Here is a 27,787-nt window from a genome sequence, read left to right on the forward strand (position 1 = left end):
AAGCGAAAAAAGAGCATGTTTAACATACGCAAAATCAAACAACTTTATACGGATTTCTCACTTTAATTATTGAAACTGAAGATAAGCTTCAATTTTTTCTTATTGAATATGGACAGAATAAATGATCCACGTTAAACATTTGTTTGACAAAAAATTAGTTTATTCGAGTTTTACAGGGCCTGAAGAAAAGGGCGGAGGCGCCTCCTGTGTGCATTCATCTGATGCTACCACACTCTCTTGCTGCTCCCCGCTATCTTCGTCATCTGCCTCAGTTTCGATGCAGAAGAAATCCTTGGCATGTTTCAGGGCTTCTATCTCTTTCTCTTCTCGCTTTAAATCAGCCTTCCGTTTTCTTTCTGCAACCCAGTCGTTGAAGCACTTTTTACTGTACAGTACACAGCACGATATGCTGCAGTACTGTCCATCACTGCACCATAAATTGCTCTTTACAGCCTGTTTGGGACAGTTGAAGCATATCTTGGGCGGACTTGGAGGCTGCGCTGCTTGTTTCTGGGGCGACTTATTCTTCTCCGACCTGTGTTTCTTCCATTTAGATTTGTCCTGATGTTTCTTGGACTTCACTTTGAGTCTTTGTTCCAATTGGGAGTCTGACGAGGTTTGGCTGCCTGCGGAGGAACTGCTTGTTTCTGCCTCGCTACTCGAAGTCGATTCTATCTTGACCCTGTTCAGCTTTCTCTTCGTGCTTAGCTTCACAGGCGAATCCTCTTCGTCTCTTGTGTCTTCCTCCTCGAAGTGGTCCTCTTCCACGTCGGAGGAGTCTGAGGTATCATCCAAGTCAGCTGCCAGCTTACTCAGAACACTCTGATCCTTATCTTTCGAACACTTCTTTTTGGATTCTAAAAAATTGCAGTGAGAACATATTTTGCGCAAAATGAAAAAACTATTATTTGAATATTGCATCATTCACAATCACGTTTCTTAACGCAGCTTTGACCAGGCAAAAAAACTATTTTTGCTCTGATGCAAACATTGAAACGAAGATATCACATTGAAGATTCCATAATAGCAACACCAACCGAACTTGCTCTTTTTGTGGCCGACGTCTCCCTTTGTTTGATCTGCGGTAATTTGCGATGTTGCACCAGACGAGTACGCAGAATTGAGCAGTGGTTTCTTTTTGATAAGCTGAGGAGGCAGTTTGATCTGAGTGAGTTCTCTGGCCTGTTTCAAATACTTTTCCCTTTCATCTGGACCCAGACCACACCACATGTTATTAACCCTCTCCGATATCTCCTGAGATGTTGGCGTCTTCTTCTTTTCCGAATGATCTCCATCCTTGTGTATACTTTCCACAGCCGAGGAGTGTTCTTTATAGTATAGGCGGAATGCCGTCTGCTCAACTTCGCTGGCCTCCCCGCCTTTGGTAGGACTACTGCTCATATCTTCAACTTCTGATTTAAACGCTGAGTTCTCCGGCCTCGCCTTTTCTTTTTGTACAACTAAAACAAGCTTAGTATTTAACATTACTTCTACTCCGGAATGTGCATCGACGAAATATTTTCTAGCTCAACAATAATTAAATAATAATTTATGGTTAATCCATCAGAAATATTACATGATTATTTGCGTAGAAAAAGAAAATGGCTAATATTAAATGGCATTGAGTTTATTTGAAATGACTATTGAAAAAGTATAATTGCAGTAAATGTTTTCCTAGCTAGCCATTTATACATCCACTCGCCGGAATTAAGAGGTTCTTCGTCGCTCGAATCAACAGGAGACAGCTCAAAAGCCTTCTCAGTGGCCTTGAGTGAGCGGAGGGATGAGAAACTACTGCTGAGGGACCTGTTGTCTTCCTCGTCATCGCTGTCACTTAAATCCTCTGCTAAGGCTTCTGTTGCAGTTGTATCTCTGCCTTTGTTCCTGCTGCGTGGATCTTTCCTGCGTCTCCTCGAACCAGAGGAGTTACTAGAAGCAGTACTGAGGTTGTCGTTGGACTGTGATGCTGAACGCTTCTTCTTGGCCGCTGCCTGTGCATCAAGTTCTTCTTGAGTGAACACTGGGTTTAACCCTGAAATGAAAACCAGTTGATTCTGGTCACTGACAGACATGTCCATCGATCGATTAAAACTATTCTCAACTACGAACAAGATGATTATTCTTAATGTGGCCAAATGGTTCCTACCTAGATTGTATGACAATTCGTGGTCTTCGTATCCAAAGTATGTGGGCGGCTTCCTTTTTCTCCTCGTCCTCGCTTCCACAAAACTCAATCCCTTGTCTTTATCTTCCTTGGTCGCTCGTGTCTTCCTACTCTCTTTCAGTTCATTGCCGTCCTCTTCTTCAAGAACTTCCACGTCACCATCATAAACATCACGCTTGATTTCCTCAATCGAGGAGTCCAGATTAGCTTCATCCTGCTCATTTTTCGTTGAAAATCCTGCCCTGCTGGTGACCTCAGTTGTTTTTTCTTTCACTCTATTGTTACGCTTTGAGCGGGATGCGCTGTCTTCCTCGTCGCTGGAGTTCAAATCCGCGGCGCTTCCTCCTGGTTTGGAGGGACTTCTGTTGGGACTGCCACTGAACTCCAACAGCCAGTCGTCTTTGTTTGACAGCTTCTCCAACAAAGACTGTGGAGAGTTCGTCAAAGGAGTCGACCTGAAATAAGCAATCATTAAACCATTATCGATTTCAAAATTTCCTCAGCAAACTTAAATACAGCGAACAGGAAAGGAAAACCATGATTTCCATTAGTTAAAACTGTATGATAAGCCTTTTTATATGCAAAGTTTCCAAACCGTAGGAAAATAGCTCACTTTGGTCTCTAAACTAGCTCCATACTCTGTTGGCAAAATAGTGTATTTTTATTCCAAAAAAAAACATTTTGAAAACCTTGTCTTCTCAAGGCAATGTTTTAAAACTCCATAAGACTCAAGCAGTAGAAACTGGAGCAGAAGGCTAGCTGCCCCCACTTTCTCCGGTGCTAGTCCATTGTTCAGTTAAAATAATTGTCTTTAAACAGTGTTTACAACATGCTTTACAAAACCCCTTGTTTAAAACATGCCAACACTGTCCGTCCATGCAATGCAAAAAAAAATCAGAAACAAATATTCATATCTCCGTGTGCAACTGAATTTTCGATACCAAAGCCGTTTAGCCTACTGTTTTCTCATAAGAGAAAGTTCTTGTTTTTGCGTTTTAGTGCGAAACACGAAAAAATTAACACACAAGTTTTTATGTATAAAAAAATGCTAGTCACACAATTCCATTAATGGACAAAATGCTGATAATACGACTCCATCGATGAAAAAATAGCCAGTCATTCTATTGCATACGATTTTTTTTTCTATTATGTAATGGCATGAAATTGTATCATATGCACTTTTTCCATAAATGAAAATCGTATGACAAACATTTTTTCAACCCGACTCATTTTAAAAAAGCTCATTTGACAAACTCAAACCAGGCGAAGAAACCATGAGGAAAATTGCAAAAATCTAATTTTTTTTCCCACAATTTTGCAATCAGATAAAATCATGGTTTCAAAAGATTTGATATGACAAGTGAAAGACACGGATCCATTAATTGCTTTCTAGTGACTAAGAAAAGAATGGTCCATTCAAAACATCAAAAAGCTTTTTAATGACAACCAAAATTGCTCAAAACGCAATAGAAGTCTGTGCTGTGGCAACTAAGCCATCAAAACGAAGTAGACAAACGATTGGCCACATTTATTAAATTGAAAAAATTTAAATTTGCACGAACAGGCCACGGTCAGCTTTGACACATTGACATGTTTCGACCCGAAAATGGTCGTTTTCTCAGCGTTAATTGTGCAGAAAAACACACTTTAAGATACGCCCAAAATATGCTTTAACATAGCCAACAGATAGTTGGAAAAAAGAAGGTCAACATAGAAAAACTGATTTGTTTGTTGAAAAAATCTCAAATTTGTTTGTTGAAAAAATCAAAATTCTTTTTCGAAATTTAAAGTCGATCACGTTTTTCGTGATCATTGCACTAACGCTGTTCGATAGTTGAATCTACCCTTGAGTATAACGAACAAAATGTTTGTTATGGTTGTCTCGAATCATCTTGTGAAAAAATCAGTTTGAGAAAACATGCCAAATGATAAAAAAACAACGGAATAAAGCTGATGAAGAGGTAAAACGCCGACAATACTTGAGCAGACACCTCCCGTCCAGCCAATTTTTTTTTGCTCATCAAACGACGCAATGAGGCCACTGAGCCGGATTAATGCTGAAAAAATATGTATTGAATCGGAGTCTTACATTTATAACCAATATAAAACATAAAGAACAGACAGTTTGAATGCAATTAACCAAAAAAAGGTATTAGTTTTCAAAGAAAAAAGTAGATGCCCTTAAGAATCATTGAACTTCTAGATCAATTTATGATGGACACTTTTTTGATTAAAAACCAACCCAATTTCAGAAAAGTGGATCAATAAATAACTTATTTATTTCGCTGAGAAATATGAAAAAAATCCACGTTCGATCACGTTTTTTTACCTTGACACTTTTGCTGCTCGATAGCGGAGTTTGCCTTCCATTTGACAAAGGAAATCAACTGAACTGAAAAACAAACAAGACTGCTCGTATCAGGGCGAAGCCCTGAAAATTCCGACTGCCTTTTAACGTTTATGGAGCAGTAATAACATAAACAACATAAAAAAATAAATAGAAATAAAATAAAATGAAAAAAAAAATTATAAAATTTGAAAATGTTTCTATGAAAATCATCACCCCACACGCCATATAAAGTACAAAACAATAGATTTCGCTCCTTGTAACAAATTAATTATGGCAAATAAGCTTCTTACAACCAATTTGGAACGATTTCTAAGACGGATTAATTCTCCGCTTACGCGTTAATAGCGCGAATTATATCGCGCGTTAATTGTCCCAAATTGGTCAAAATGGCAATCTTTAAACCCTCATAACTTACGATAAATGATCACAGGTGAAATATCTTTTCAAATTTAAGCTCAGGACAACAATAGCTTTCGAATGATATAAAAAATTTCCGTCAAAAATGGCTAGTTAAAAAGTCGAAATTTGTCTGAAGAAAAAAAAAACCCACCCCGAGCACAAATATTCCGTTACTTTCGTATCGAAAGTCGGAACAATAAAAACGCAAAAAATTCTAATTTGACCCTCATTAAATTATAATACTTCTCCTAAAAAAAGACCTATATAAGAGTATTCACTATTTTCTTAAATGTTTCGAATTTTTCGAAGGTACATTGATTCAGTGATTCCGCTAGAGAAGACGTTAAACTGGAAAAAAGGCTAGGTTCCGATTTGATTACGCTTGCTAATTGCAAGAAAAACAAAAAAATCTGACATTAAAAGCTCAGAATAATTCTTCACACGATTTCCAACAACAAAAACATTTTATCTAAGAAATGCTATCTTCTATACTAAGCCACTAAAAAGGGAGGAAGGCAAACTGCCCAGAATTTTGTTTGAAAATACGGAAACAAAACTATTTCGTCCTTTCGGAAACACTTTATCACTACTGTTAACACATTATTCGTGTTAGTAATTTTTCCTTGCTAAGTCATTTTAAGCTAGTGCATATTGCAATACTCACTTAGTAATTTCATCTGATATTTTAACACCAGAAAAAGTTGTTTTCGAGGCTGACTTCGGTGGTTGATAAGTGCAGCTCATCTCTATCCGAGTGGACATTTTTTTCCCTGCCACTCCAGGTGACACCTTCTTCGACTGGACCACGTCATCTTCCAGGGCCGAGAATATATTGATCTGTTTTGGGGGAGAGGGTTTTTTGTTGCTTCCATTATGATCTGAACCAGATATAGCTCCGCCAGCAAGCGCCGTCGAGCTGGTAGCAGTCACAATCTGAACAAGGTTACTTCCAATCATTGATGTTTCATGAATACAGTTAATTTTCAGCCAATCAGATTTGAACATTGCAGCTTATTAGCCTGTATTTTCACAGTCATTTCAGACCGCACTCCAGTAGGAAGGTGTCTCAAATCAAGCACAACAATTTCTCACCTGTTTAGATCGTGTACTTCCTCCTGTGACCCGCTTTAAAAAGTCGTCAGCTCCGAGTTTTTCGTACGCTTTCTTTGCTATAGTATTGGATCTTGTAGATACAGCAACATCCGAATTTTTCGCTGATGTTTTCAAACTAATTGAATTAATTGAGGGCGTAGAAACTGGAGCTTTTACAACTTTTGTAACAACAGGTTGTTGGGCTCCGTTACTCGATTTCAATACGATATATTTTGTGGTCACTGAGGAAGGAAAACCACTAGTAGTTCTAGCAGCCGAATTCGATTGCATCAGATCATTGTCTTCTGGCTACCATATAAAAACTCTAAAACGGCGTCAAAAAATCGGTGTCCTACAATTTAATGACATACAATTTAACACCGTACATTTTAAAACTTAGTCATTTCACTACTAAACAATTTAAATCGACAACAATATAACTCCTATTTTCCAGTTTAACACAGTACATTTTAACACCTAGTTATTTCACTATTAAAATTAATGCTTTATGAATTCCTTATCTTAACTCTTATCACACCAAAGTTAATCCTGCAATTAACACACGCACCATAATGAAAAACTTGGTTTATCTTAGTTATACATGCTAAAAGGAGGCTTCCCAATTTACTTAAGACTCTTATCTACAGTTTCGCTAAACCTTTATGATTACTAAAAAAACTGCTTGTGCTAATTCAAAACAATTTGCCGTAAAAATTCTGACAAAAATTAAATTCTGACAGTCACTTTATACTTTACTCAAGTGATAAACAAACGCAAACACAATAAACACATTATAATTGAGTCTTCTTTCGAGTTCACAGTTTCATCTAAAAACAAGCCAATTCTTATAGCGTCCGGCCATGAATTTTATTTCAAGCGAAAAAATAAGTTTACAGAAAACTGGATTTGCTCAAAATATCAAACACATAAATGTCGAGCAACTGCCATTACTGAAAATAACGAATTAATCGAGACGCGTGGAGAGCATAACCACGACATTTCAGCTGGAAAATCGGAGGCCCGAAATGTCATAAAGCAAATAAAAGATCTCAGCGAGAGATTTACCCCGACTGTTGCAGTTGCCAGTGCGGTTTTGCCAATTACCAACGATTTGGCTACTCAGTTTGCTCTCCCAAGTAAAGACAAACTGATCCGAACGGCTGCTCGCACTCGTAAGCAGCTAGATGTAAATATGCCGCCCATCCCCGTTGCGCGAAATTTCGAGATCCCTGAAATTTTTGAAAATTTTATCCGGTATGACAGTGGATCAAATGATCATGAGCGAATCATTTTGTGCGGCGACGCCGAAATGCTGAGAGTTCTGGAGAAGTCATCTTTCTGGTTAGGCGATGGAACTTTCAAAATTACTCCAAAAATGTTCTATCAGCTTTATTCAATTCATGTTAGTGTATCTGGCATTGCGCCAGCTTGCATTTACGCCTTCCTCCCTAACAAAACCGAAAAAACCTACTATCGCTTCCTGCAGGCGTTAATTTATTTAGCACCCAACTGCCGGCCTGAAAAAATTTTGTTAGATTTTGAGCAAGCTGCTCTTCAGTCCTTCCAAAAAACATTCCCCGAAGCACATTTATCGGGTTGTTTTTTCATCTCTCCCAGAGTTACATGAAAAAAATTAATGAATTGGGTCTGAAAGTGACCTACGAAACAAATCACGAATTAGCGCTGGCTTTAAAAATGCTTCCATCCCTTGCATTTGAAAAAAAAAAGAAAAAATCGGCGATTCTTATGACATGATTGTTCAAGAAATTCAAAATGTATGCGACAGAAATTGCTTGGAACCCGAGAAAATAGAGAAAATTGACGAGTTGTGTCTGTACTTCGGCTCTACTTATATAAAAAGCTTGGTGCCAAACCGTGAAGTTTCATTCCCACCCTCCCTTTGGAACCAGCGAGATGCGGCCGTGATGGGGATTGCTCGAACAACAAATGCTGTCGAGGGATGGCATTTCGGGATTCAATCCTATTTCAGCGGAGCCCACCCAAATATGTGGAAAGTGGTGGGTAGCCTGCAAAAAGACGCTTCCGTACAAAAACTCAACTTTTTTGATGCATCGAGTGGCCATAAGTTCACAAAAAAGAAAAAGTATCGAGTATTAAATGAAAGAGTACAAAACATAATGTCCGTTTACGAAGACAAAACTGATCTGTACTTTTTCAGAGCGTTATCTAGTTTGTGCTAAACCATTGTAAATTTTATTTCATTTTTGTTTATTCTTTCGTATTATTGAAATTCAAACTTTAATCCTACTGAAATTTATGTCAGCTTTTTTTGAAAAGACGTTTCCTTGCAGACTCCCGGAAACGTAACTAAACGCAAGAACATGACTCGTGCCTTAGCAATTTATTCCCAGGACAATCGCCCTTATTTTCGGAATGCTAGGTTGGGACTAGGGGATGGCAAACCCTTTAGCTTTGCGTTTATGTGCCAACAGTTCAAAAAAAGCTGACAAAGCGATCAGGTCATAAGTTTAAGTTCGAGAATGATTCTAAAAATAATGACTTTAAGGCTTTTGGCATTGGTTAAACCTTTTTTAAATTTCTATACCGGCTGAAAATGTCTAGAAAATCAGGCCATATTAGTCAAAGGACGTCTAATTATTTGCGGGCTTTTGAAGTTCATTGAACTATTGCTTGTTTTTGGTTCATTTTGGAATGATTCATTGAAAATATTGGCAAGGCCATTTCATTTTGGTTTGAAACGTTTCATTGAAATCATTTGCAAGGTCATTTCTATTCAAAACTTACGCGAATTAAGTAGCGCAAATTTGTCTGGCTTTAAATGGCAAAAATTTCTCTCGTTTAATTCTTTGATGGTTACCGAAATCCCCTTTGAAGTAAGTTTTCTTTTCATTTGGATTAAAACGGTGTTAAGTCATAGAAATTGTTTTAAAATGTAGCGATGTTATATTACTAAGGTAACAAAAAGTAGGGAGTGAAATTGTAGGGTGTTAAGTTGTTTAGAGTTAAAAAGGGGGGAACCAAAAAAGGTTCCCCCAAAAGTCTTCCTTTTCTTTTTCTCTATTTTTTTTGTTCATATTTTTATCATTTTTTCTTTCAGGTTTTTCTTCTTTCATTCATTTATATAGTAAAGCAACAGGTTACAGTTTATCATGGTGATCAAAGTATCTACGTTAAAAATGTGAATTGAACATATGTTTTCACCCATTTTTGGTGCATCTTCAGGTTTATTAAACTAACTACATTTTTTCGCCCTGAATAAGAAGGACCAGAATAAGAAGGACGGTGGAAATTGCCCCATCGCTTTCGGAGATACGACAAGAAGACTGGCAAAGCATGCGCCTCAAAAGTTGTCAGTAACAAGTTGTCTATTATGTTGTTACTATTCTTGTTCCTGTGCCGAGTCTATTATTCTTGTTCCTGCGCCGAGTTGAATGCTCTAATAATAATAATAATAAAACAGAATTTAGGATACATCCATGTTTACATCAAAGTTTATGAGATCGATCATATTTTAGTTTAATGAGTTTAGTTTTTTGAAGTTTAAGCATCTTGTGCATCCGCAGTTGATTCTCCAGGTGCATGTATCGACTTCATTGTAGATTTTCTCGTAGAATTGCCAGTACACTCTTGATATTTTTGGTTTAAACGAGTCACTTAATAGGACTTCATATTTCAGGTGATCGTGAAATATGTTTGTCAGGCTGCAGGCGCGTTGCCAGAAATCAGATTCGCATTTATAAAGTCGAAAGTTCTTCGCGTTGAAACGTCTTGTTGTTTTCGGTCGATTTGATTCAGTGATTTCTATAAATCGCCACCATTCCAGGTCGGTCTTTCCTCTTAGAATGTTCGCGAACAAAAGTAGTACATGCATTTCTTGGTAAAGAGACAAGGGAAGAATTTGAAGAGTGGTTAACCTCGATTTATAAGGAATTTGTTTATTTCCAAGTATCCATTTCGTTGCTCTCTGTTGCACTTTTTCTAAGGTGGCAAGATCTTGCTTTGAGGGTTTCCAGACTGATGATGCATAGCTAACGATAGGTACTACATAGCTTTTATATGCATTTTTCCTGTTGTTCATGGTTGTGGCAGGTGATAAGTTTCTTTTGATGCAGTATAGGGCCTTCAGTGCTTTGCTCGCACGATTGTTTGCATGAGAAGTCCAGTTAAGATTTTTTGACATTATCATTCCAAGATCTTTAAGTTCGTTAGGCTGTTCGAATTTGTACGAGAATATACTTAGGTTGCACTCGCCCTTAATTACTAGTGCTTTGCTCTTGGTCATATTGAGGCGCATTTCATTGGTTTCACACCACTTCCAGACTTTTCTAATATCAATGTGAGGGTAGTCGGGTCGGTGCCCATAATTTTATAGTCATCCGCATAGCCGTAGCACGATGACATGACACATTTTGGCAAGTCGTTGATGTATACTAAGAAAAGGAGTGGCCCTAGAATAGATCCTTGCGGCACTCCACTATAAATTGGCAGTTGGCTTGAGACCGAGCTGCCGATGCGTACGACCGGTCAGGTAACTTTTGATTAGATCCAATATTGGGCCTGTGATTCCAGCTCTGCTGAGTTTTTCGATCGTTATAATGTGATTTACTTTGTCGAAAGCCTTCTGGAAGTCGAGGTAAAATGACGCCTGCTATTTGGGAAGCCTTCACGTGGCGGCAGGTGTGGATCCTTGCAGAAGGATCTCAAATTTCCCATACCAAAGAGTGTTTGGCCAAAACACATGGAAACCAGTGCGGGTTTTTGCTGAAGCACCATAGTGACCCCGATCTATGGTGGCTTCTAATTCTGGCAGGGGATATCGAGCTGAATCCGGGGCCGGTGAAATGGCCTTGTGGATACTGTGGTGAGGCGGTTAGTAGCAGAGTCTGGTCTATCTACTGTGTTGATTGCAAGAATTGGATACATCAGCGCTGCGCAGGGATGTCGACCCAAGAGATCAGGGCACATCAGAATTTCAGGTGGCATTGTGGGTGTGTTACAGTTCCCACTGTCCCTGTTGCTCCAGTTGCAGTTCTGCAGCCAGCCACCCAAACTCGGAGACCAAGAGTGACGACTCCAGTGCCCAGATGTTTGAAGATTTTGCAGCTGAACATCGATGGTTGGAGAGGTAAGGTCACTAGTCTCAACGAGTTTCTCGACGAGAAGAAAATTGATGTTGCGTTGTTGCAAGAGACGAAGCTGATGAGTTCTACTGCTGACCCTAGTGCTAATGGGTGGAAAGTCCATAGAGCAGAACGCACGGTTCATCTGGTGCAGAATGAGCAACCTCAAGGAGGTTTGGCGGTGCTCGTCAGACCTGGAGTCCAGTCACGCAGGTTAGAAAGTTTGAATCTTCCGACAGGAGCTGCTTTGGAGTCGTTGGGAGTTTCAGTGGAGACCAAGCATGGCTGGATGAATCTCTGGAATATGTACCGTCCTCCTGCTACTGGTGGTGCAGACGTGAGAGATGCTGCGTTGTATTTGAACCATTGGCCTAGAGAGAAGAGTTCTGTTATCTGTGCGGATGTTAATGCGCATGGTTCATGGGATGCGAACAGAGATTCCGATCAGTTGGAAGAAGAAATTGACGACTGGTTGATTGACAACAGTATGGCGCATGTGAATAGTGGCATTCCTACACGTGTTCGGCAGCTGGGTCACGCGATGGTGGAAACAGCACCCGACATCACCATTGTGCACAGTTCTGTGGCGAGTAGTTGTTCTTGGGATGTGCTGGAGACCATTGGTTCCGATCATTTGCCAATTCAATTGGTCATTGGCTCTTCAGGGATGAAAGAAGAAGAGACAAAACGCAAGTATAACTTCAACAAAACGGACTGGGAGAAGTACAGCAGTGTGTGTGACAGGAGTTTGTCAGAGTGGAATGAAGATATGTCACTGGAGAAGAATTACAAGGTCCTGATCGAGACGATGCAGAAGGCAGCTAAGGAGTCAACTCCCTTCACTAAGGTTGGTGGCAACAGAAAGCCTTGGTGGTCTAGTCTCTGTGAGAGCGCGAAGAGGTCTATGAAGGATGCTTTCAGTCTCTTGAGGAGGAGCCCTTGCGAAGAAAATGTGGAAAGGTACAAGAACGCGAAGAAGATGTTTGCTGATACCATCAGAGAAGAAAAACGACGTAGTTGGCGGGAGTTTGTTGACACGTTGTCTCCGGCGACTCCTAGTACCAAGGTCTGGCGCACGCTTCAAAGTATGGATGGCAGGAAGAAACTGGGATTGCCAGACAATCCAGTGTGTGCCGGGGACAAGACTGCTGTCACTGACAAGTCGAAAGCGGAACTTGCAGTGAAAACGTATGCCGCAGCCAGCAAGGTCCAGATCACTAGAGAGGACTCCAAGGAAGCTTACCTAGCGACTAGAGAAAGTCTAAAAGAAACTTCGGAAGGTGAGCTGGGTGACAGTTTCACCGAAGACGAGTTGGCAAGAGCTTTACAGAAGATGAAGAATGGAGCTGCCGGCCCAGATGGAGTTGTTCCCCAGATGATCAAGCACTTGCCAGAGAATTGCATCTTGTTTCTGCTTCGTGTCTTCAATGAGAGCTTACGTCTAGGAAAAGTTCTAGATTGCTGGAAACGTGCAGTCATTGTGCCAATTTTGAAGAATGGTAAACCGCCTTCTCAGATAAAGAGTTATAGGCCCGTTTCTCTGTTGCCGTGTATTGCCAAAGTTCTGGAGTCTATGATGGAATCCCGCGTTCGTCATTGGGCCGAGAGTACTCACATGATTCCAGATTGTCAGTCAGGATTTCGTGCCAAACGATCCACAACAGATGTTCTTGCTAATCTCAGCCAAAAGGCATTCGACAACTTACAGATGAAGAAGCGAACAGTGATCACGGCAGTTGACTTCAAAGGAGCGTTTGATAGGGTGTGGCGTGGTGGTCTTCTTAGAGACTTAGCGAAAGCTGGCCTTCATCCTACTTGCCTGCGGTGGATCAAGTCGTTTCTTAGCGACAGAAGAGCGTGTGTCAGATGGAACAGTTCTCTTTCCAAGTATAAGGTGTTTCAGCAGGGAGTTCCACAAGGCTCACCTCTGTCCCCTTTGCTTTTTTGTCTTGCTACGGCTAGTTTGCCTACAAGGATTGCTCAAAATGCTCCAGACACGAAAAGTGCCCAATTTGCGGATGATTATTCGCTTTATAATGAGGATGTTTCTCCTGATTCAGCAGCAGCTAGAATGCAACCAGCTCTGGATAGCGTCAGTTCTTGGGCGAGTGATCATTATATGCTCATTGAACCGTCGAAGACTGAGGGGTTAGTGATCAGCCTGGACCCGAGAGAGACGGCAGGCAAAGCACAGCCAGCTCTTCTTCTGGAGAACACACAAGTTCCTTTCAACAAGCATATCAAGATTCTGGGTGTCAACATTGATACACAGTTGACGTTTTCCGAACACACAAACATCATGGTGAAGAAGATGAGGAAAAGGACACAACTGCTTTCTAGTTTGTCAGGGAAGAACTGGGGTCTGACATCCACTGACCTTAGAAGATTGTATAATGCCTATGTCAAGCCAGGAGCACTTTACGCCAGTGAAGTTTGGGGTTCTTTTCTCTCGGACTCGAATTGGAATAAACTGGAGGCATGCAACAACAGAGCAGCAAGAATTATTTGTGGCACGTCAGCAAGTTCCAATGCCGTCGCTACTCGCGCTGAGGCAAGGCTTTCTTCGTTGAAGCAGTACAGTGACGAAAAGGCAGCCATTTTGTACAGTAAGTTCCTCCGGTTCCCGATAGATCATCATCTGCATCTTTTGACAGATGACGGCCCGCCTCAGAGACTGAAAGCGAGAGGGGATAGCAGATTTCGTCCGGACTGGAGAGTTACCGCTAGAAAGATGATCCAAGATAAACCAGAAAATCTCAGTACGAAAGAGTTTATTCTGACGAATAGAGAAGAAGTGACACTAGAAGATTACCGGCAAAAAGTGGACGAAGATCACTTACACAGACGAATTTGTAATGGCATGGCTTTGGAGCATTCAACTAATCGTTCAAGAGAAGAGGAAGTTTTGTTGCATAGGCTCCGGGTGAATCGATGTAGTAACCTAGCTAAAACTGAGCATCTCTTTGGTCGTATTGAATCTCCGCAGTGCCGTCAGTGTGACAGTGAAGAAGTTGAAGACACAGAGCATTTCATCCTGAAATGCGATAAATGGAATGAAGAAAGATTGTTAACTTTGGGCTCAAACCCCATTATCTCAGTTTTGCAAACAAATCCGGACAAAGTTTTAATGTTTATTGGCCGAACAGGACGTTTACGTCCCTCATATCATCTATGACGAGCTCCATCAACAACAACAACAACAGGTAAAATGACGCTAGGAAGTGGCAGTTGCTATTGTCAAAGTTCACAAACATTTTGTGCAGGTATTCGATTAGGTTTGTTATAGATGAGCGTCTTTGCCGAAAACCGTGTTGAGATTGGGACAATGCGGTGGATAAGATTGGGTACATTCTGTCGAAAATAAGTTTCTCGAGGACTTTGGATACTGCTACGAGGAGGCTGATCGGCCTGTAATTATCTACCATTTGTTTGTTCCCTTCTTTAAATATGGGGATTATTTCGCTTGTTTTCCAGAATGATGGGAAGTAGCATTTGTTTGCAATTGTGTTGAATATGAGATGCAGTGACTTTGGTAGGGAGTCTGAATCCACTTCAACTCGGCACCGGAACAGGAAATGGCACCCGAACCGCAGTACGTGCGGTACGTTCATTTGGTGTATTCCCACAGCGCCGAATATTCACAACGCCAAAAATTATAGCTAATCGCAACGCCGAAAATAATAAAGCTAATCACAGCGCTGAAAATTTTTGAAAGTGGTTTTTCGCAATTGAGTCAACGCGCTTAAACAAGAAAGACTGCTTTGCACAGTCTACACTGGAGATTGCGCCCGAAATATTTCTGTTTTACTGAACTTAGGACTGCTACTAAACACTGTTAAGTGCGCTATCACAATTTTTTGTCCGAAACGCTTCACTATCCTGAATGATTTCAACAAAGTATGCCCTTGTATCGTAGAAGTAGCGCTCGAAAACTCAACTCTCCAGGCAGCTCCACTCGGCAAGAACTCATTGAATGAAAAACTCGGAAAAAGATTGGATGCTTTCAAATTTATATGCGAGAGAACTTTTCTATTGCTGATCAGCAATCTCACTTTTTTGAAAAACTGTTTTGCTGTTTTGTTTAACCCACTATCTGAGAACTGCGCCAGCTTTCAAAAAGAATCTATATTCTTCTTAATTATCAAATCTCATCAGGGACCCATTCGAAAAAAACACCTATGTTAACATCACTGACAAAGCCTGGCTGCAAACCAAACTAGGCTTCCCCTGAAAATGGGTGGAATCGTTATACAAGGCCCACTTAACGTTGCCAGACGTGCCTAAATCTCGATAATTATGTCAGCGAATAATCTGGCAACTTCAATTGTTGGCAAAGAATCTGCCACACTTCTGAACGAAGCAGTCGACTACAGGCGGTCCAGGGTCTCTGACAACAGCCCTACTCCGTCAGAGCTACTAATTTCCATTATGATCTCCTCCGTGAATGCTCTGAGAGAGGCGTCTTCTCGGAATTTCACAAAAGGCTCAGGCGACTGGTTGAACGCTCTACCTGCATCTGTTTTTGGTCTGGCTCTCACAGACGATCATTTTAATGTGTACTTCGACTTGGTGTCTCTGCCTCCTATGCTCACCGATGCGTGTGACACTGACGTTGATGAGCTAGGTCACCTTGCTCTGGTCTGCAAATCTGCATAGTCGCGCCGCCTTTCGAGGCACTGCCTGGCAATTAAGTGATCCGCCAAGCCCTCCGCGCTTGCCTCACAAGCATCTACCCTCAAGTTTGTCGGTCTGCTACGAAATGACGGGAGAAGGTCGGACGGCATGACAATGTTGTCAAGGTCTCGAGGGAGATCGCATGTTTGGGACTTCACATACGTTCACCGACTAGCAGCCTCTCATACAGCTAAAGCCAAGCAATGTGACATTCGACCAGAATGAACCGAAATGCAGTTCATCACCGAAATTTTTATTGAAAACAGTTCAGTGGGAAAAATGGATATTTTAAACGATTAGTAGTGCTAATCGTTCGATTGAACGAATTGGGAGAGGTCGGTTTTGACTGACATGTAAAATTTAAAAAATCGTTCGGTTGTAAAGACGTGTTACGACCTTGAGATTTCACAACTGAAAAACCGCAAAACTCAGTAGAACGATTTTCGATAGTCAGAAAAAAACAAAGTAGATAGTCAGAAAAAACAAAGTTCACAACCAATTTAAATTTCTAGCGATCAGTCGGTTCATTTTAATGTCTTATTTTTAATTTCGCTTTTAATCGCCAACATGTTTGACCTCGAAACTTTCCGAAACTTGAACGACGAATTGAAATACGAGCTGTATAAAGACTTGATCGAAAATGTTACTTACTTTAAACGAATTATCGAAAACTTAACTGTATCAACGAAAGATGAAGAAAAAGGAAACAAATTTATTGATCTAGAAAAATTTAAAAACACGGGCAATTCGAAAATTGCAGAAAACAAATTTGAAAATGAATGGAGCAAGATTGAAACTCGGAGCATAACAAATCAGAAATAACAGAACATCTTGACAAATTTTAAATAATGACACCATTTCAATTCGGATTTCGCAAAAACATTTCAACACAAGATGCTCTTGTTTATGTGACAGAAAGTATTCGAAATCATATAGATTCAAAAAAAATCGTACAAGCAGCTTTATTAGATCTGTCAAAGGCTTTTGATTCTATTTCGCATGAAGTTTTAATTGAAAAAATGCTTTCTCTCGGTTTTTCAAATGGAGCAAATGCTTTAATTGCTAGCTTCCTAAACAAACGTATTCAAAGAGTAAACGTCAATGGAATCTTTTCAGACTGGATTGAAATCAAACGAGGTGTCCCACAAGGAACGGTACTTGGTCCATTGTTGTTCAATTTATATGTTAATGAAATACAAGAGCGATTATATGAAGGTTGTACTTTAGTTCAATATGCTGACGACTGTATGGTTTTTTCCTCTTTTATAATTTCTGAGGATGCTTTGAATCGATTGCAAAAATCACTCACTAACCTAACGGAATTTTTTGCAGAGAACCAATTGAATCTGAATGTTTCCTAAATCGGAATTTATAACATTTTGTCAAAAAAATGATAGCAAAAATGTAGATACTGATACAATAGTAATAAATGGGCATTATGTGGCCAAAAAATCAGAATGCAAATATTTAGGCCTTATTCTTGATTCAAGTTTATCTTTTCATGCTCAAATCAAAACAATTCTCCAAAAAATGGCACAAGGAATTAAAACTATAGATACAATTGGACAACAACTGCCGACATTATCATTGTCTTGTTTTATCATATTTAGATTATTCAGCAATATTTTTAATACAAATTAACGCTACTTTGATGCTATCTCTAGAGAAACAGTTGAACTGGGCGTTAAAAAGAACATATTTTAGATCGAAATTTAAACCTTCTTCCCTTCTTCGCATTAGCAAATCGTTCATTGGAATCGAGAAAAGAATTGAGTTAAAGTGTATAACATACTTATACCAATAACTTACAAACAAAAAGAAGGCTTTTCAAAATACATTCAGACTACCGACTGCCAATTATAGGCTCAACAAAAGAACGAAACAAAATATATTTGACAATTGTTCAACCGCTTCTCTACAAAAATCATTTTTTCATTTGACTTCTAAAAAATGGAATTCACTGCCCATAATTTTGCGCAATTTAGAAAAATCGAGAACAGGATTCAAGAAAAAATTGAAAGAATTTTACGTGAGTGAATTGAGAAACAATCCAATATGTACAAATACAAATACGTGGCGTGATTTCCGTTTTTGCTAGTTCTATATGTTTTAATTTACTTTAATTTTTCCACACATTGTTTGAAAGAGACTCTGTATTCTGTATATACGCTGTATGTTTGGACTATCTGTAAAATTGTTTGTAAAGTATTAATACCAGCTCGTTCTTAATTCGCGCCGCCTTTCGAGGCACTGCCTGGCAATTAAGTGATCCGCCAAGCCCTCCGCGCTTGCCTCACAAGCATCTACCCTCAAGTTTGTCGGTCTGCTACGAAATGACGGGAGAAGGTCGGACGGCATGACAATGTTGTCAAGGTCTCGAGGTAGATCGCATGTTTGGGACTTCACATACGTTCACCGACTAGCAGCCTCTCATACAGCTAAAGCCAAGCAATGTGACATTCGACCAGAATGAACCGAAATGCAGTTCATCACCGAAATTTTTATTGAAAACAGTTCAGTGGGAAAAATGGATATTTTAAACGATTAGTAGTGCTAATCGTTCGATTGAACGAATTGGGAGAGGTCGGTTTTGACTGACATGTAAAATTTAAAAAATCGTTCGGTTGTAAAGACGTGTTACGACCTTGAGATTTCACAACTGAAAAACCGCAAAACTCAGTAGAACGATTTTCGATAGTCAGAAAAAAACAAAGTAGATAGTCAGAAAAAACAAAGTTCACAACCAATTTAAATTTCTAGCGATCAGTCGGTTCATTTTAATGTCTTATTTTTAATTTCGCTTTTAATCGCCAACATGTTTGACCTCGAAACTTTCCGAAACTTGAACGACGAATTGAAATACGAGCTGTATAAAGACTTGATCGAAAATGTTACTTACTTTAAACGAATTATCGAAAACTTAACTGTATCAACGAAAGATGAAGAAAAAGGAAACAAATTTATTGATCTAGAAAAATTTAAAAACACGGGCAATTCGAAAATTGCAGAAAACAAATTTGAAAATGAATGGAGCAAGATTGAAACTCGGAGCATAACAAATCAGAAATAACAGAACATCTTGACAAATTTTAAATAATGACACCATTTCAATTCGGATTTCGCAAAAACATTTCAACACAAGATGCTCTTGTTTATGTGACAGAAAGTATTCGAAATCATATATATTCAAAAAAAATCGTACAAGCAGCTTTATTAGATCTGTCAAAGGCTTTTGATTCTATTTCGCATGAAGTTTTAATTGAAAAAATGCTTTCTCTCGGTTTTTCAAATGGAGCAAATGCTTTAATTGCTAGCTTCCTAAACAAACGTATTCAAAGAGTAAACGTCAATGGAATCTTTTCAGACTGGATTGAAATCAAACGAGGTGTCCCACAAGGAACGGTACTTGGTCCATTGTTGTTCAATTTATATGTTAATGAAATACAAGAGCGATTATATGAAGGTTGTACTTTAGTTCAATATGCTGACGACTGTATGGTTTTTTCCTCTTTTATAATTTCTGAGGATGCTTTGAATCGATTGCAAAAATCACTCACTAACCTAACGGAATTTTTTGCAGAGAACCAATTGAATCTGAATGTTTCCTAAATCGGAATTTATAACATTTTGTCAAAAAAATGATAGCAAAAATGTAGATACTGATACAATAGTAATAAATGGGCATTATGTGGCCAAAAAATCAGAATGCAAATATTTAGGCCTTATTCTTGATTCAAGTTTATCTTTTCATGCTCAAATCAAAACAATTCTCCAAAAAATGGCACAAGGAATTAAAACTATAGATACAATTGGACAACAACTGCCGACATTATCATTGTCTTGTTTTATCATATTTAGATTATTCAGCAATATTTTTAATACAAATTAACGCTACTTTGATGCTATCTCTAGAGAAACAGTTGAACTGGGCGTTAAAAAGAACATATTTTAGATCGAAATTTAAACCTTCTTCCCTTCTTCGCATTAGCAAATCGTTCATTGGAATCGAGAAAAGAATTGAGTTAAAGTGTATAACATACTTATACCAATAACTTACAAACAAAAAGAAGGCTTTTCAAAATACATTCAGACTACCGACTGCCAATTATAGGCTCAACAAAAGAACGAAACAAAATATTTTTGACAATTGTTCAACCGCTTCTCTACAAAAATCATTTTTTCATTTGACTTCTAAAAAATGGAATTCACTGCCCATAATTTTGCGCAATTTAGAAAAATCGAGAACAGGATTCAAGAAAAAATTGAAAGAATTTTACGTGAGTGAATTGAGAAACAATCCAATATGTACAAATACAAATACGTGGCGTGATTTCCGTTTTTGCTAGTTCTATATGTTTTAATTTACTTTAATTTTTCCACACATTGTTTGAAAGAGAATCTGTATTCTGTATATAAGCTGTATGTTTGGACTATCTGTAAAATTGTTTGTAAAGTATTAATACCAGCTCGTTCTTAATTCTTAAAACTGATGTTTTTTTTTAGTATCCGTAACTTCATATATTTTAATCAACGAAATTTTGAACTGTAACCGAACTTGTTTTTGCTTTGTTTTGTTTATTGCTTGTTTTCTGATGTTGTGTTTTTGTTAGATGTAACCAATGAATTTTAACCAACTTTATTATTTACACTTTGATATACTGATGCCTCGGCTTTTATTGTATAGTAATTCAGGTGTTCTTTCTTCTTCTTTTCTGAGCTAAACAGATAAAAAATTGGAAAAACGAGTGTGAAGATCCGAGAGCATTCCGGAAAGCAACGAGTGTTCTGACACAATCGTTACTGCTGAATTTATCAATCGGGAAGGCCGGGAGCCGAGATTGCAAGCCTTCCCGGCGCTGATGGACATGATGATTTTCATCTACTGAACAAAAACAATCGTAATATGATAATGAATTAGTAGCCCTGTTTGTAGGAGTCACATCGTGGTCTGGGGATACTGAGATCCAGCCATGAGCTCACTATTTTTGCATGTAACTATGTTAATTTGCGCGGTTTGGCCGATAGCGTTTAAGTTGTAACGACTTGGTCGACCCGATGTTAATGGACCACACATTGAACTGGCTTTGGTAGAGACGGTTAAAAGCATGTGAAGCTGTGTTCAGACGCTAGCCAGTCGTTTTAGAACCTAGCTTTATTTTCTGTCGGTTTGTACTTCCGGGCGAACGTTGCACAGTCAGGTGCCACTTCCCAAGAAACTGCAAAACCAAACCACTGAAGCAATTTGCGAAACTGCTATAATCTTGTGGAAACCCTTAGCGGATTTGGCGAAAGCAGTTTGGTTTTCCTGAAAAACTTATCCAGAAAACTAGGAGGAGCAAACAGAAGAGAAGACGTCTTTCCCCTATCTGGAACAACGGCTTGGCCTAACCTTCAACGTGGCAATGCCGCCTGCTTTTTACAAGCAGTCGCTGACAGCAATAACTATCAGCGAAAACTCCATTTTAATTTTACGGACTCCGAACTATAGCTGAAAATTTTCTTAGTTCTTTTTCTGACCTTTAAACAATTTTGTAAAAATGTTCACACTTTTCTATTTCTGACAGTCTTAATTGACTTTTTCTGTATTACTTTTTGTTCTTGGTAGCTTAGAAGCTAATCAGAAGGTCAAAAGTATCATAGTAACCGAGGTTACAGTCAGGAGTCCCTTCATCACGTATTCCAGTCAAAATCCTTGGATTTTTCTAGATATGGAACTGATAATGATAAAAGAAGATGACAAGTGTTGAAGTCCTTTTCAATTAAAATCAATACGGGTTACGTTTCTTCAATAAGAACACGCAACTCGACACGAGAAATTATAATATACAAGTGTTACAAATAAAGAATTTCGTCGAAACTTATTTTGTCATTTATTGTTCCGAGTACTTAAGCGGCGTTCGCAATCTGTATTGCCGTACCTTAGACTAGAGAAGAGGGGAGGCAAGAGTCAGGTGGAGAAGGTCTGGACAAAGAAGCAGATTCAGTGACAATCGTGACTACGTCCCCAAGTAAAGGAGTGAGGACGAGGAAAAGGAAACGGGAGGTGAAAGAGGTGAGTCCATCGGCGGAGGCGGTATCGGAGACAATCCTGAAAGAGACGGCTCCGATGTTCTAGCGAGATAGAAGACAACAAGCTACAAGAGCAACTCGTTGGCCCGGAAATTGGCTGACGTACTAACCGAGATGGAAACCGCGACCAACCCGGGAACGGAAGAAGACTTCAAACCTCAAAAGTTGAACCCAAAGAGAGGCTCTTCCAGTGGACAAATGTGGGAAGTGGACATCGGCAAGGAATGGATCTCGAGTCAACACCAGAGCATTGGAAAACAAGTGACAAGTGACCCATTCGAGAAAGGGTTAACAAGAAACACCGCCCGCTCCTGGAGGATAGCCTTGGGGATTAGGCGAAAGAATTGAAAGCTGCCTGAAGAAACTGGATTGCGGAGTGTCCAAGAAGCGTCGGAACTGGGCCACCCATAATAGAGCCGAGGAGAACAATTTAGAGTTGAGAAGCCAGTTGGCCTGGCCGGAGTGGCTTGAGAAGAACTGACTTCAGGCGATAAACCAAACTTGGGCGATAAAGTCTGGATTGGGTCTGGCGAGGAGGAAAGATGCCACCTGCTTCTTGAGGTGGGACCATGTCAGTGATACCCGATGCTACCATCCAAGCCAGTTGCCAGAGGGCAACGGGAAGTAGAGCATTGGAGAAAAGAGTATCGAGTGCTATTTTGAACGTGTATCAGAGTACTGGAATTGAGAAGGATGATGATTCGAGGCAGTCTTCTGAGAACCACGCGAAAATCAACGAGGTCAGGCGAATCTCCAACAAGAAATTTAAAGAGAGTCATGACGTACATCGTAACTTGGCTTTAGCGGAGGATTAAACGAGACCCACGGAGCGCGGGAAGTATCAATATGAGTCTGGCATGATGGGAATATCGTACAATACTTTCTTGGTCTCGGAAGCGGGAGCTGCCTACATGAATTTTGAGGTCATGGAATTGCTGAAATTTTGGACGGGGAGAATCATTGAAATTGATGCGACTGACAGGGGAAAGCCGAGGTTGGGTTTGATTCTTGAGAAGGTACCTGAGGTCATCTGTGTGCCACGCTCTGTGAAGAAACTGGAACTGAGGCTAGGAGGTGAGGACAACGTACTGTCCACAAATATGGGGACAGTGTGGAAACTGCTGAGATCATCCTTTACCACACCCTCACGCGAACCTGAATGAAGAGGTCACGGAGCGAGTGAGGTTATCACCAGTGAAGGATGAGGAATTGGGAAACCTGAACATGATACACAAGTTGATCCTGCCTCATCGAGAAAAATCTAAAGAAGTCACGAACAAGTCAGACGAAACATCAAAGGAAATGGAGCCAGGAACATGTCTTGATATGGCAGCGGGAGGTGGAGAGCACTCTTGTGATGAAAGATCTTGCGTGAGGATAGAGTCATTTCAAAGGAAGAATCTAGCCACTTGGTTTGGTAACGTTACAGAAAAGGAGAAGAGTGAGGTGCAAACAGTGGCCGATTGTTACGCAAATACCACGGTGAATTTAGCGACGGCACTTTTTTGTCGAGAATGTGCAGTCTGGAGTCGCTGGAAAAGCTGGAGTCCGAACAACATCTGGTGACAGCGTTGAGTGTGGAGTCCTGGTCTGGAGTGCTGCAGAAGCATATCAGTGGATGGAGAGTCAGTCTGGAGGCAGAGATGGGGTTTCCAGTCTGTCGATGAATGCGAAGTCTCTGGTGGGATCAACCATGGCGAACTTGTGCGGAAGTCATTACCCGCTGCACATGGCGATGGTGGAAGCGTCCAGCCAGAGGGTGATATTCGATAAAGCTTTCTCTGTACCCAAGTGGTAAGTTTAGCGCGAACGTCACATCATTCGCATCGATTGTTACCAAAGATGCTGGGGTCCGTGCCAGGGAACCGAGAGGAGGACTTGAGTGAAATCTGTGGAGAAAAACTCGAGTTTGGAAATAGAGAACACTAGTGAATTTGAAAGGCAAAATGCGATTGGGAAGGTGACAAACAACACGCAAGCAGCAGACGAGATGGACGTGACAAACGCAAAAATGATGGAGTTCGAACCTTTACTCGAGGCTTCTGGAGAGTGTAACCTCTGAAGCATCAATTTGACGCACGGAGAGTACCCTTGTCACTGTCTGGCGCAGACTGTGTGGTAAACAGAGCAGTCCAACCTCTGTTTGATATGGGACATTGAAGAGATCCGGTCGATGGGATTACCTGACCGTCAACAGGAAGATTACTCTCGTCGTGGTGAGCTCAATGTTGACGTTGCGATGGATCGAGGAGAATATAACGAAATATCGGGAGTCAATGGCAACGACAGTTGAGCCGATACATGCTATTGACTATAACAGGAGGCTTGACTTGTTTGAGACTGCTTGAAAAGTACTCGCTGTACCCATGGAAGCGAGACACGTGTGGGTTCGCATAAGTTTCTTCTCATGGTTTCGAGCGACGCAGACCTCTTGGTTGTATAAGTTGACCAAATCTGAATAAGGTCGGACAAAAAAAATTTCAACAGAAATAGCTTATAAAAACCAAATTCAGGTTGCAGGTGTATGAAGATTTTGATTGCTGTTCAGCTTTGAAGTGACAATTCTGCATGGTTAAGTTTGGAGTTTGGAAAAACAAAATAAAATAGATCAGAAGATTCGAGCAGTAATTGAGTGAAAGTCGACGGCGTTCTTATTTCGAGAGTGGGGGTTATTTTGGTAGTAGCCTCTAAGCTGTAACACGGTTTGTAGTCACATGTCGCAAGTGAAGCGTATTGGCTCCGACCAGTTGAGGTAGAAAAACACAAGAGATAGTGTCCCTGACTCTTGAGCCAATGGTTATAGGGCCTAATTTTCTTGGCCTCAATTGTGACTCAAGTAGGCGACTGTTACAAGGGTAGGAACATTCTAGAATTTCGAATTTTCAAATTTTCGATTGGAACTGGAATATTTCTTAGAAATGCAAAAACGGCCAGTTTGTCTGGAAAATACAAGAAAATCACACGCCGAATAAAAGAGACGAAAAACAGTCTTAAGAAAACAGAAAAAGAACGAAGCCTCTCATCATAAGGACCAGACACGATAAGACGCTTAGCCGAATTAGGTCAGAAGAGAAGAAGGTTCCGTGGGACATCCGGAGCGGATCCGTACCCTCCCGTACCACGAGATTGGAGATATAACGACGTTATCTCTGAGGGAAGACGGAATTGGACCTCTGAGGGAAGACGGAATTACACCTCCATCGCACCCATGAATACGATCAGAACGTGATACAATTTGATAGTCAGAGTGAGGTAACACTTCACCATTAGAGATACTGACGTCTCACCACGTTTCACATAGGGATATGATAACTGGTTTCTCCAAAATCAGATAATGTAGAAGAGATAAATGTTTATCGTAACTGACAATACTTTAACGTTCAGACAATGCAAGCTGATCGCACCTAGTAATGATGTTAGTTCAACTTGGTTGGCCGTTATGAAACAACATTAGTCCTTTTATCCGTAACTGATTCCGAGGAGTGCAATTATTAATCACTTTTTTTAAAAAAAACACTAAATTACAAAAGGGGCCCTTCCGTTTAGTTACGGTAAGTGCACAAGCTGGATAGGGCCATACCAGCGATATAAAAATGCATATATATCAGCAATGAAGTCATAAATCAGCATTAAATGCATCGTCATAATGTTAATTTATCTTAGCCGTCCTTCCTCTACAATAGCGCTTATGGAGTTGTCGATAAATTGAACTTTGCGTAGCGATCTGCACCCCCTTATACATTATTAATCACTTGAAATCGCTTACATAAAACTTATTTTCCAGTTAAAGTTCTTCTGGCGACAAAGATTTAGAAAGATAGAGAGGAGAAGAATGGTTCAGCAAAAGATGTCCTTTGGCAAGAGATTTATTCGCAGTCCACTCGTTTGTGAATCGTACAAGTAAGAATCTTGGTCGGTTAGAAGTTGGGACATAGCGTCCAAGTAGAAAAACACTAGCTACATTTTTCTGGTAAAACTCATCAAGAGTTGTGAGAATCTTGTTAATCTCATTAGAATCATGGTTTATTCTGTCAGCGTAACCGTTAGTAGTACATTCAGGAACACCCTTGATACGAATTTCAGTCAACCGTGTTAACTCATGTGTTTCAAATCTCGTAGTTGCCAGCTGCTGGCGTACATTTTTCTGAACACCAGGTTCAATGTCATTTGCACATCAGTTTTGAATTTTATTTGTAACGGTAATACAAAACTCTGATACGTAATGAAGCTTGGGAATAGCATCTAGAGAATCTAACACCAAATCAGCGATAGTTGAGCATCGTTTGTGGATCCATCGACTGCAATGTTCACACTCGATTCACTTGCTGTCCTTGTTTTCCCCAGCGTTACACTTTCGACATAGTCCCTCGTTTGCTTGCGATGCCGAGGAACAAGAGCCGCCACGGCGACCCTTCGGGTTTGTCATCAACTCTGGAACTATTTAATAAAATTATCACAACCATTAGGCTAAAAGCGAACGCTGCTTGCTACTACTACTACTACTAAAAGAATTTATTCCCTTTAAAATATAAAGGCATCAAACAAAGGAAACGGTATGATTATGTACACAAGACATCACCAACGGCAATTTATGCAATGGCAACAAAGTAGCATTGAACAAGAGTTGTTTAAGTTGAACATATCAATTCTATTTTTCAGATAGATTTTCAATTTTGCTTTGAAAGTTTCAGGCGATGAAAAAATGTCGGCTATGTTGTTTGCTGAAATCATGTTGGCATACCGACAGACGCGATAGAAGAAAAATTGCTCTGTAAAGAAGAGTCGACAATTCTGGGTTGTTGAAAGCATAGGGCGTGAGCTATTGCGAAGGTCTTTGGCTGCAAAGGTAAAATTTATGTATCTGTAAAGGTCGAAATCAAATTGATCAGTCAGGACTCGATTAAGAAAACACATATCATGTAAAGCTATAGTGAAGGAAATTGGCAAGGAATTCGTTTTTCTAAGTTGTTCTGTATAGTCGTTCACTCCCGTTACCCATTTCAAACATTTTCTGTTAAATAATTCTAGTTTGCGGCGATATGTTAAAGATGGAAACCAGACCTGACTACCGTATAATAAAATACTCATAATACATAGCTGGTAGTATTTAAATTTGGTTCTCAAGGATACTCCATAAGGGATTGAACGTTTTAAGAAATGGAAAGCTTTGTTAACTGCGACCAGTTTGGTTTTAATGTGGATATCCCACTTTAAATCACTAGATATCGTTACTCCGAGATCTTTGATAGAAGAAACTGACGGAATTAGGTAATCCTTAAGGCAAAGAGTAGATTTGGGGGAAGTTGATTTAAAACAAATAACTTTGCATTTATCAGAATTAAAGGTCATTTCGTTTTTAAGCGTCCAATTGATAAATAGATCAATGTCTATTTGAACTAAGGAAAAGTCATATTTTGAATAGAGTTTGCTGTCATCAGCAAACAGAAAGCAATTAGAGGTTTTCAAGACATCTGGCATGTCATTAATGAAGAGTATAAATAGCAAAGGGCCGAGTACACTTCCTTGCGGAACACCACTGTTACATGGCCTTTTGGAGATGTTTTATTGTTATTTAAGACAATTTGAGTGCGGTTTGTGAGATAGGAAGCAAAATTTCGAGAAAGCTAATGTCAAAGCCTAAATTACCAAGTTTCGAAATAAGTATATGATGAGGAACTTGATCAAAAGCCTTGCGAAAATCGAAGTACACAGAAAGACATTCGTTTTTTGCCTCGACGTCGTTATAAATCTGATCTAGCTATTCAAGAAACTGAGTAACAGTCGATCGCTTGGTCATAAAACTATGTTGATTAGGTGTAACTTTAGCCCGAATTTTAGGATAAATGAAATCGAAGATCATTCTCTCCAGAATAATCGATAATTGAGGCAATATGCTAATCGAGCGATAATTTTCAACATTTTTGGGATTACTAGATT

At 39.8% G+C, this 27,787-nt stretch overlaps 1 protein-coding gene across 1 annotated transcript; it reads right to left on the reverse strand.

Annotated features, from left to right (window-relative positions):
• On the reverse strand, window positions 1-26,307 carry LOC134841073 (protein starmaker-like). The gene is made up of 8 exons (XM_063856846.1): window positions 26,070-26,307; window positions 25,617-25,994; window positions 6,006-6,330; window positions 5,578-5,846; window positions 2,147-2,619; window positions 1,703-2,032; window positions 1,038-1,460; window positions 1-857 (listed from the first exon to the last, which is right to left on the reverse strand). The coding sequence occupies exons 3-8, from the start codon at window positions 6,294-6,296 to the stop codon at window positions 160-162; spliced, it is 2,484 nt and encodes an 827-aa protein (XP_063712916.1). The 5' UTR covers window positions 6,297-6,330; window positions 25,617-25,994; window positions 26,070-26,307; the 3' UTR covers window positions 1-159.
• Window positions 26,308-27,787: the final 1,480 nt, after the last annotated feature.

The sequence above is a fragment of the Symsagittifera roscoffensis genome, chromosome 3 (assembly GCF_963678635.1).
Source record: "Symsagittifera roscoffensis chromosome 3, txSymRosc1.1, whole genome shotgun sequence".
Classification (NCBI taxonomy): domain Eukaryota; kingdom Metazoa; phylum Xenacoelomorpha; order Acoela; family Convolutidae; genus Symsagittifera; species Symsagittifera roscoffensis.

Coding starts and splice junctions, on each gene's coding strand:
- LOC134841073 (XM_063856846.1), bottom strand. CDS start 6,296: ATGCAATCGAATTCGGCTGCTAGAACTACTAGTGGTTTTCCTTCCTCA. Junction 5,847..6,005: donor GAAGTACACGATCTAAACAG/GTGAGAAATTGT, acceptor AACCTTGTTCAG/ATTGTGACTGCTACCAGCTC. Junction 2,033..2,146: donor CGAATTGTCATACAATCTAG/GTAGGAACCATT, acceptor TTTTCATTTCAG/GGTTAAACCCAGTGTTCACT.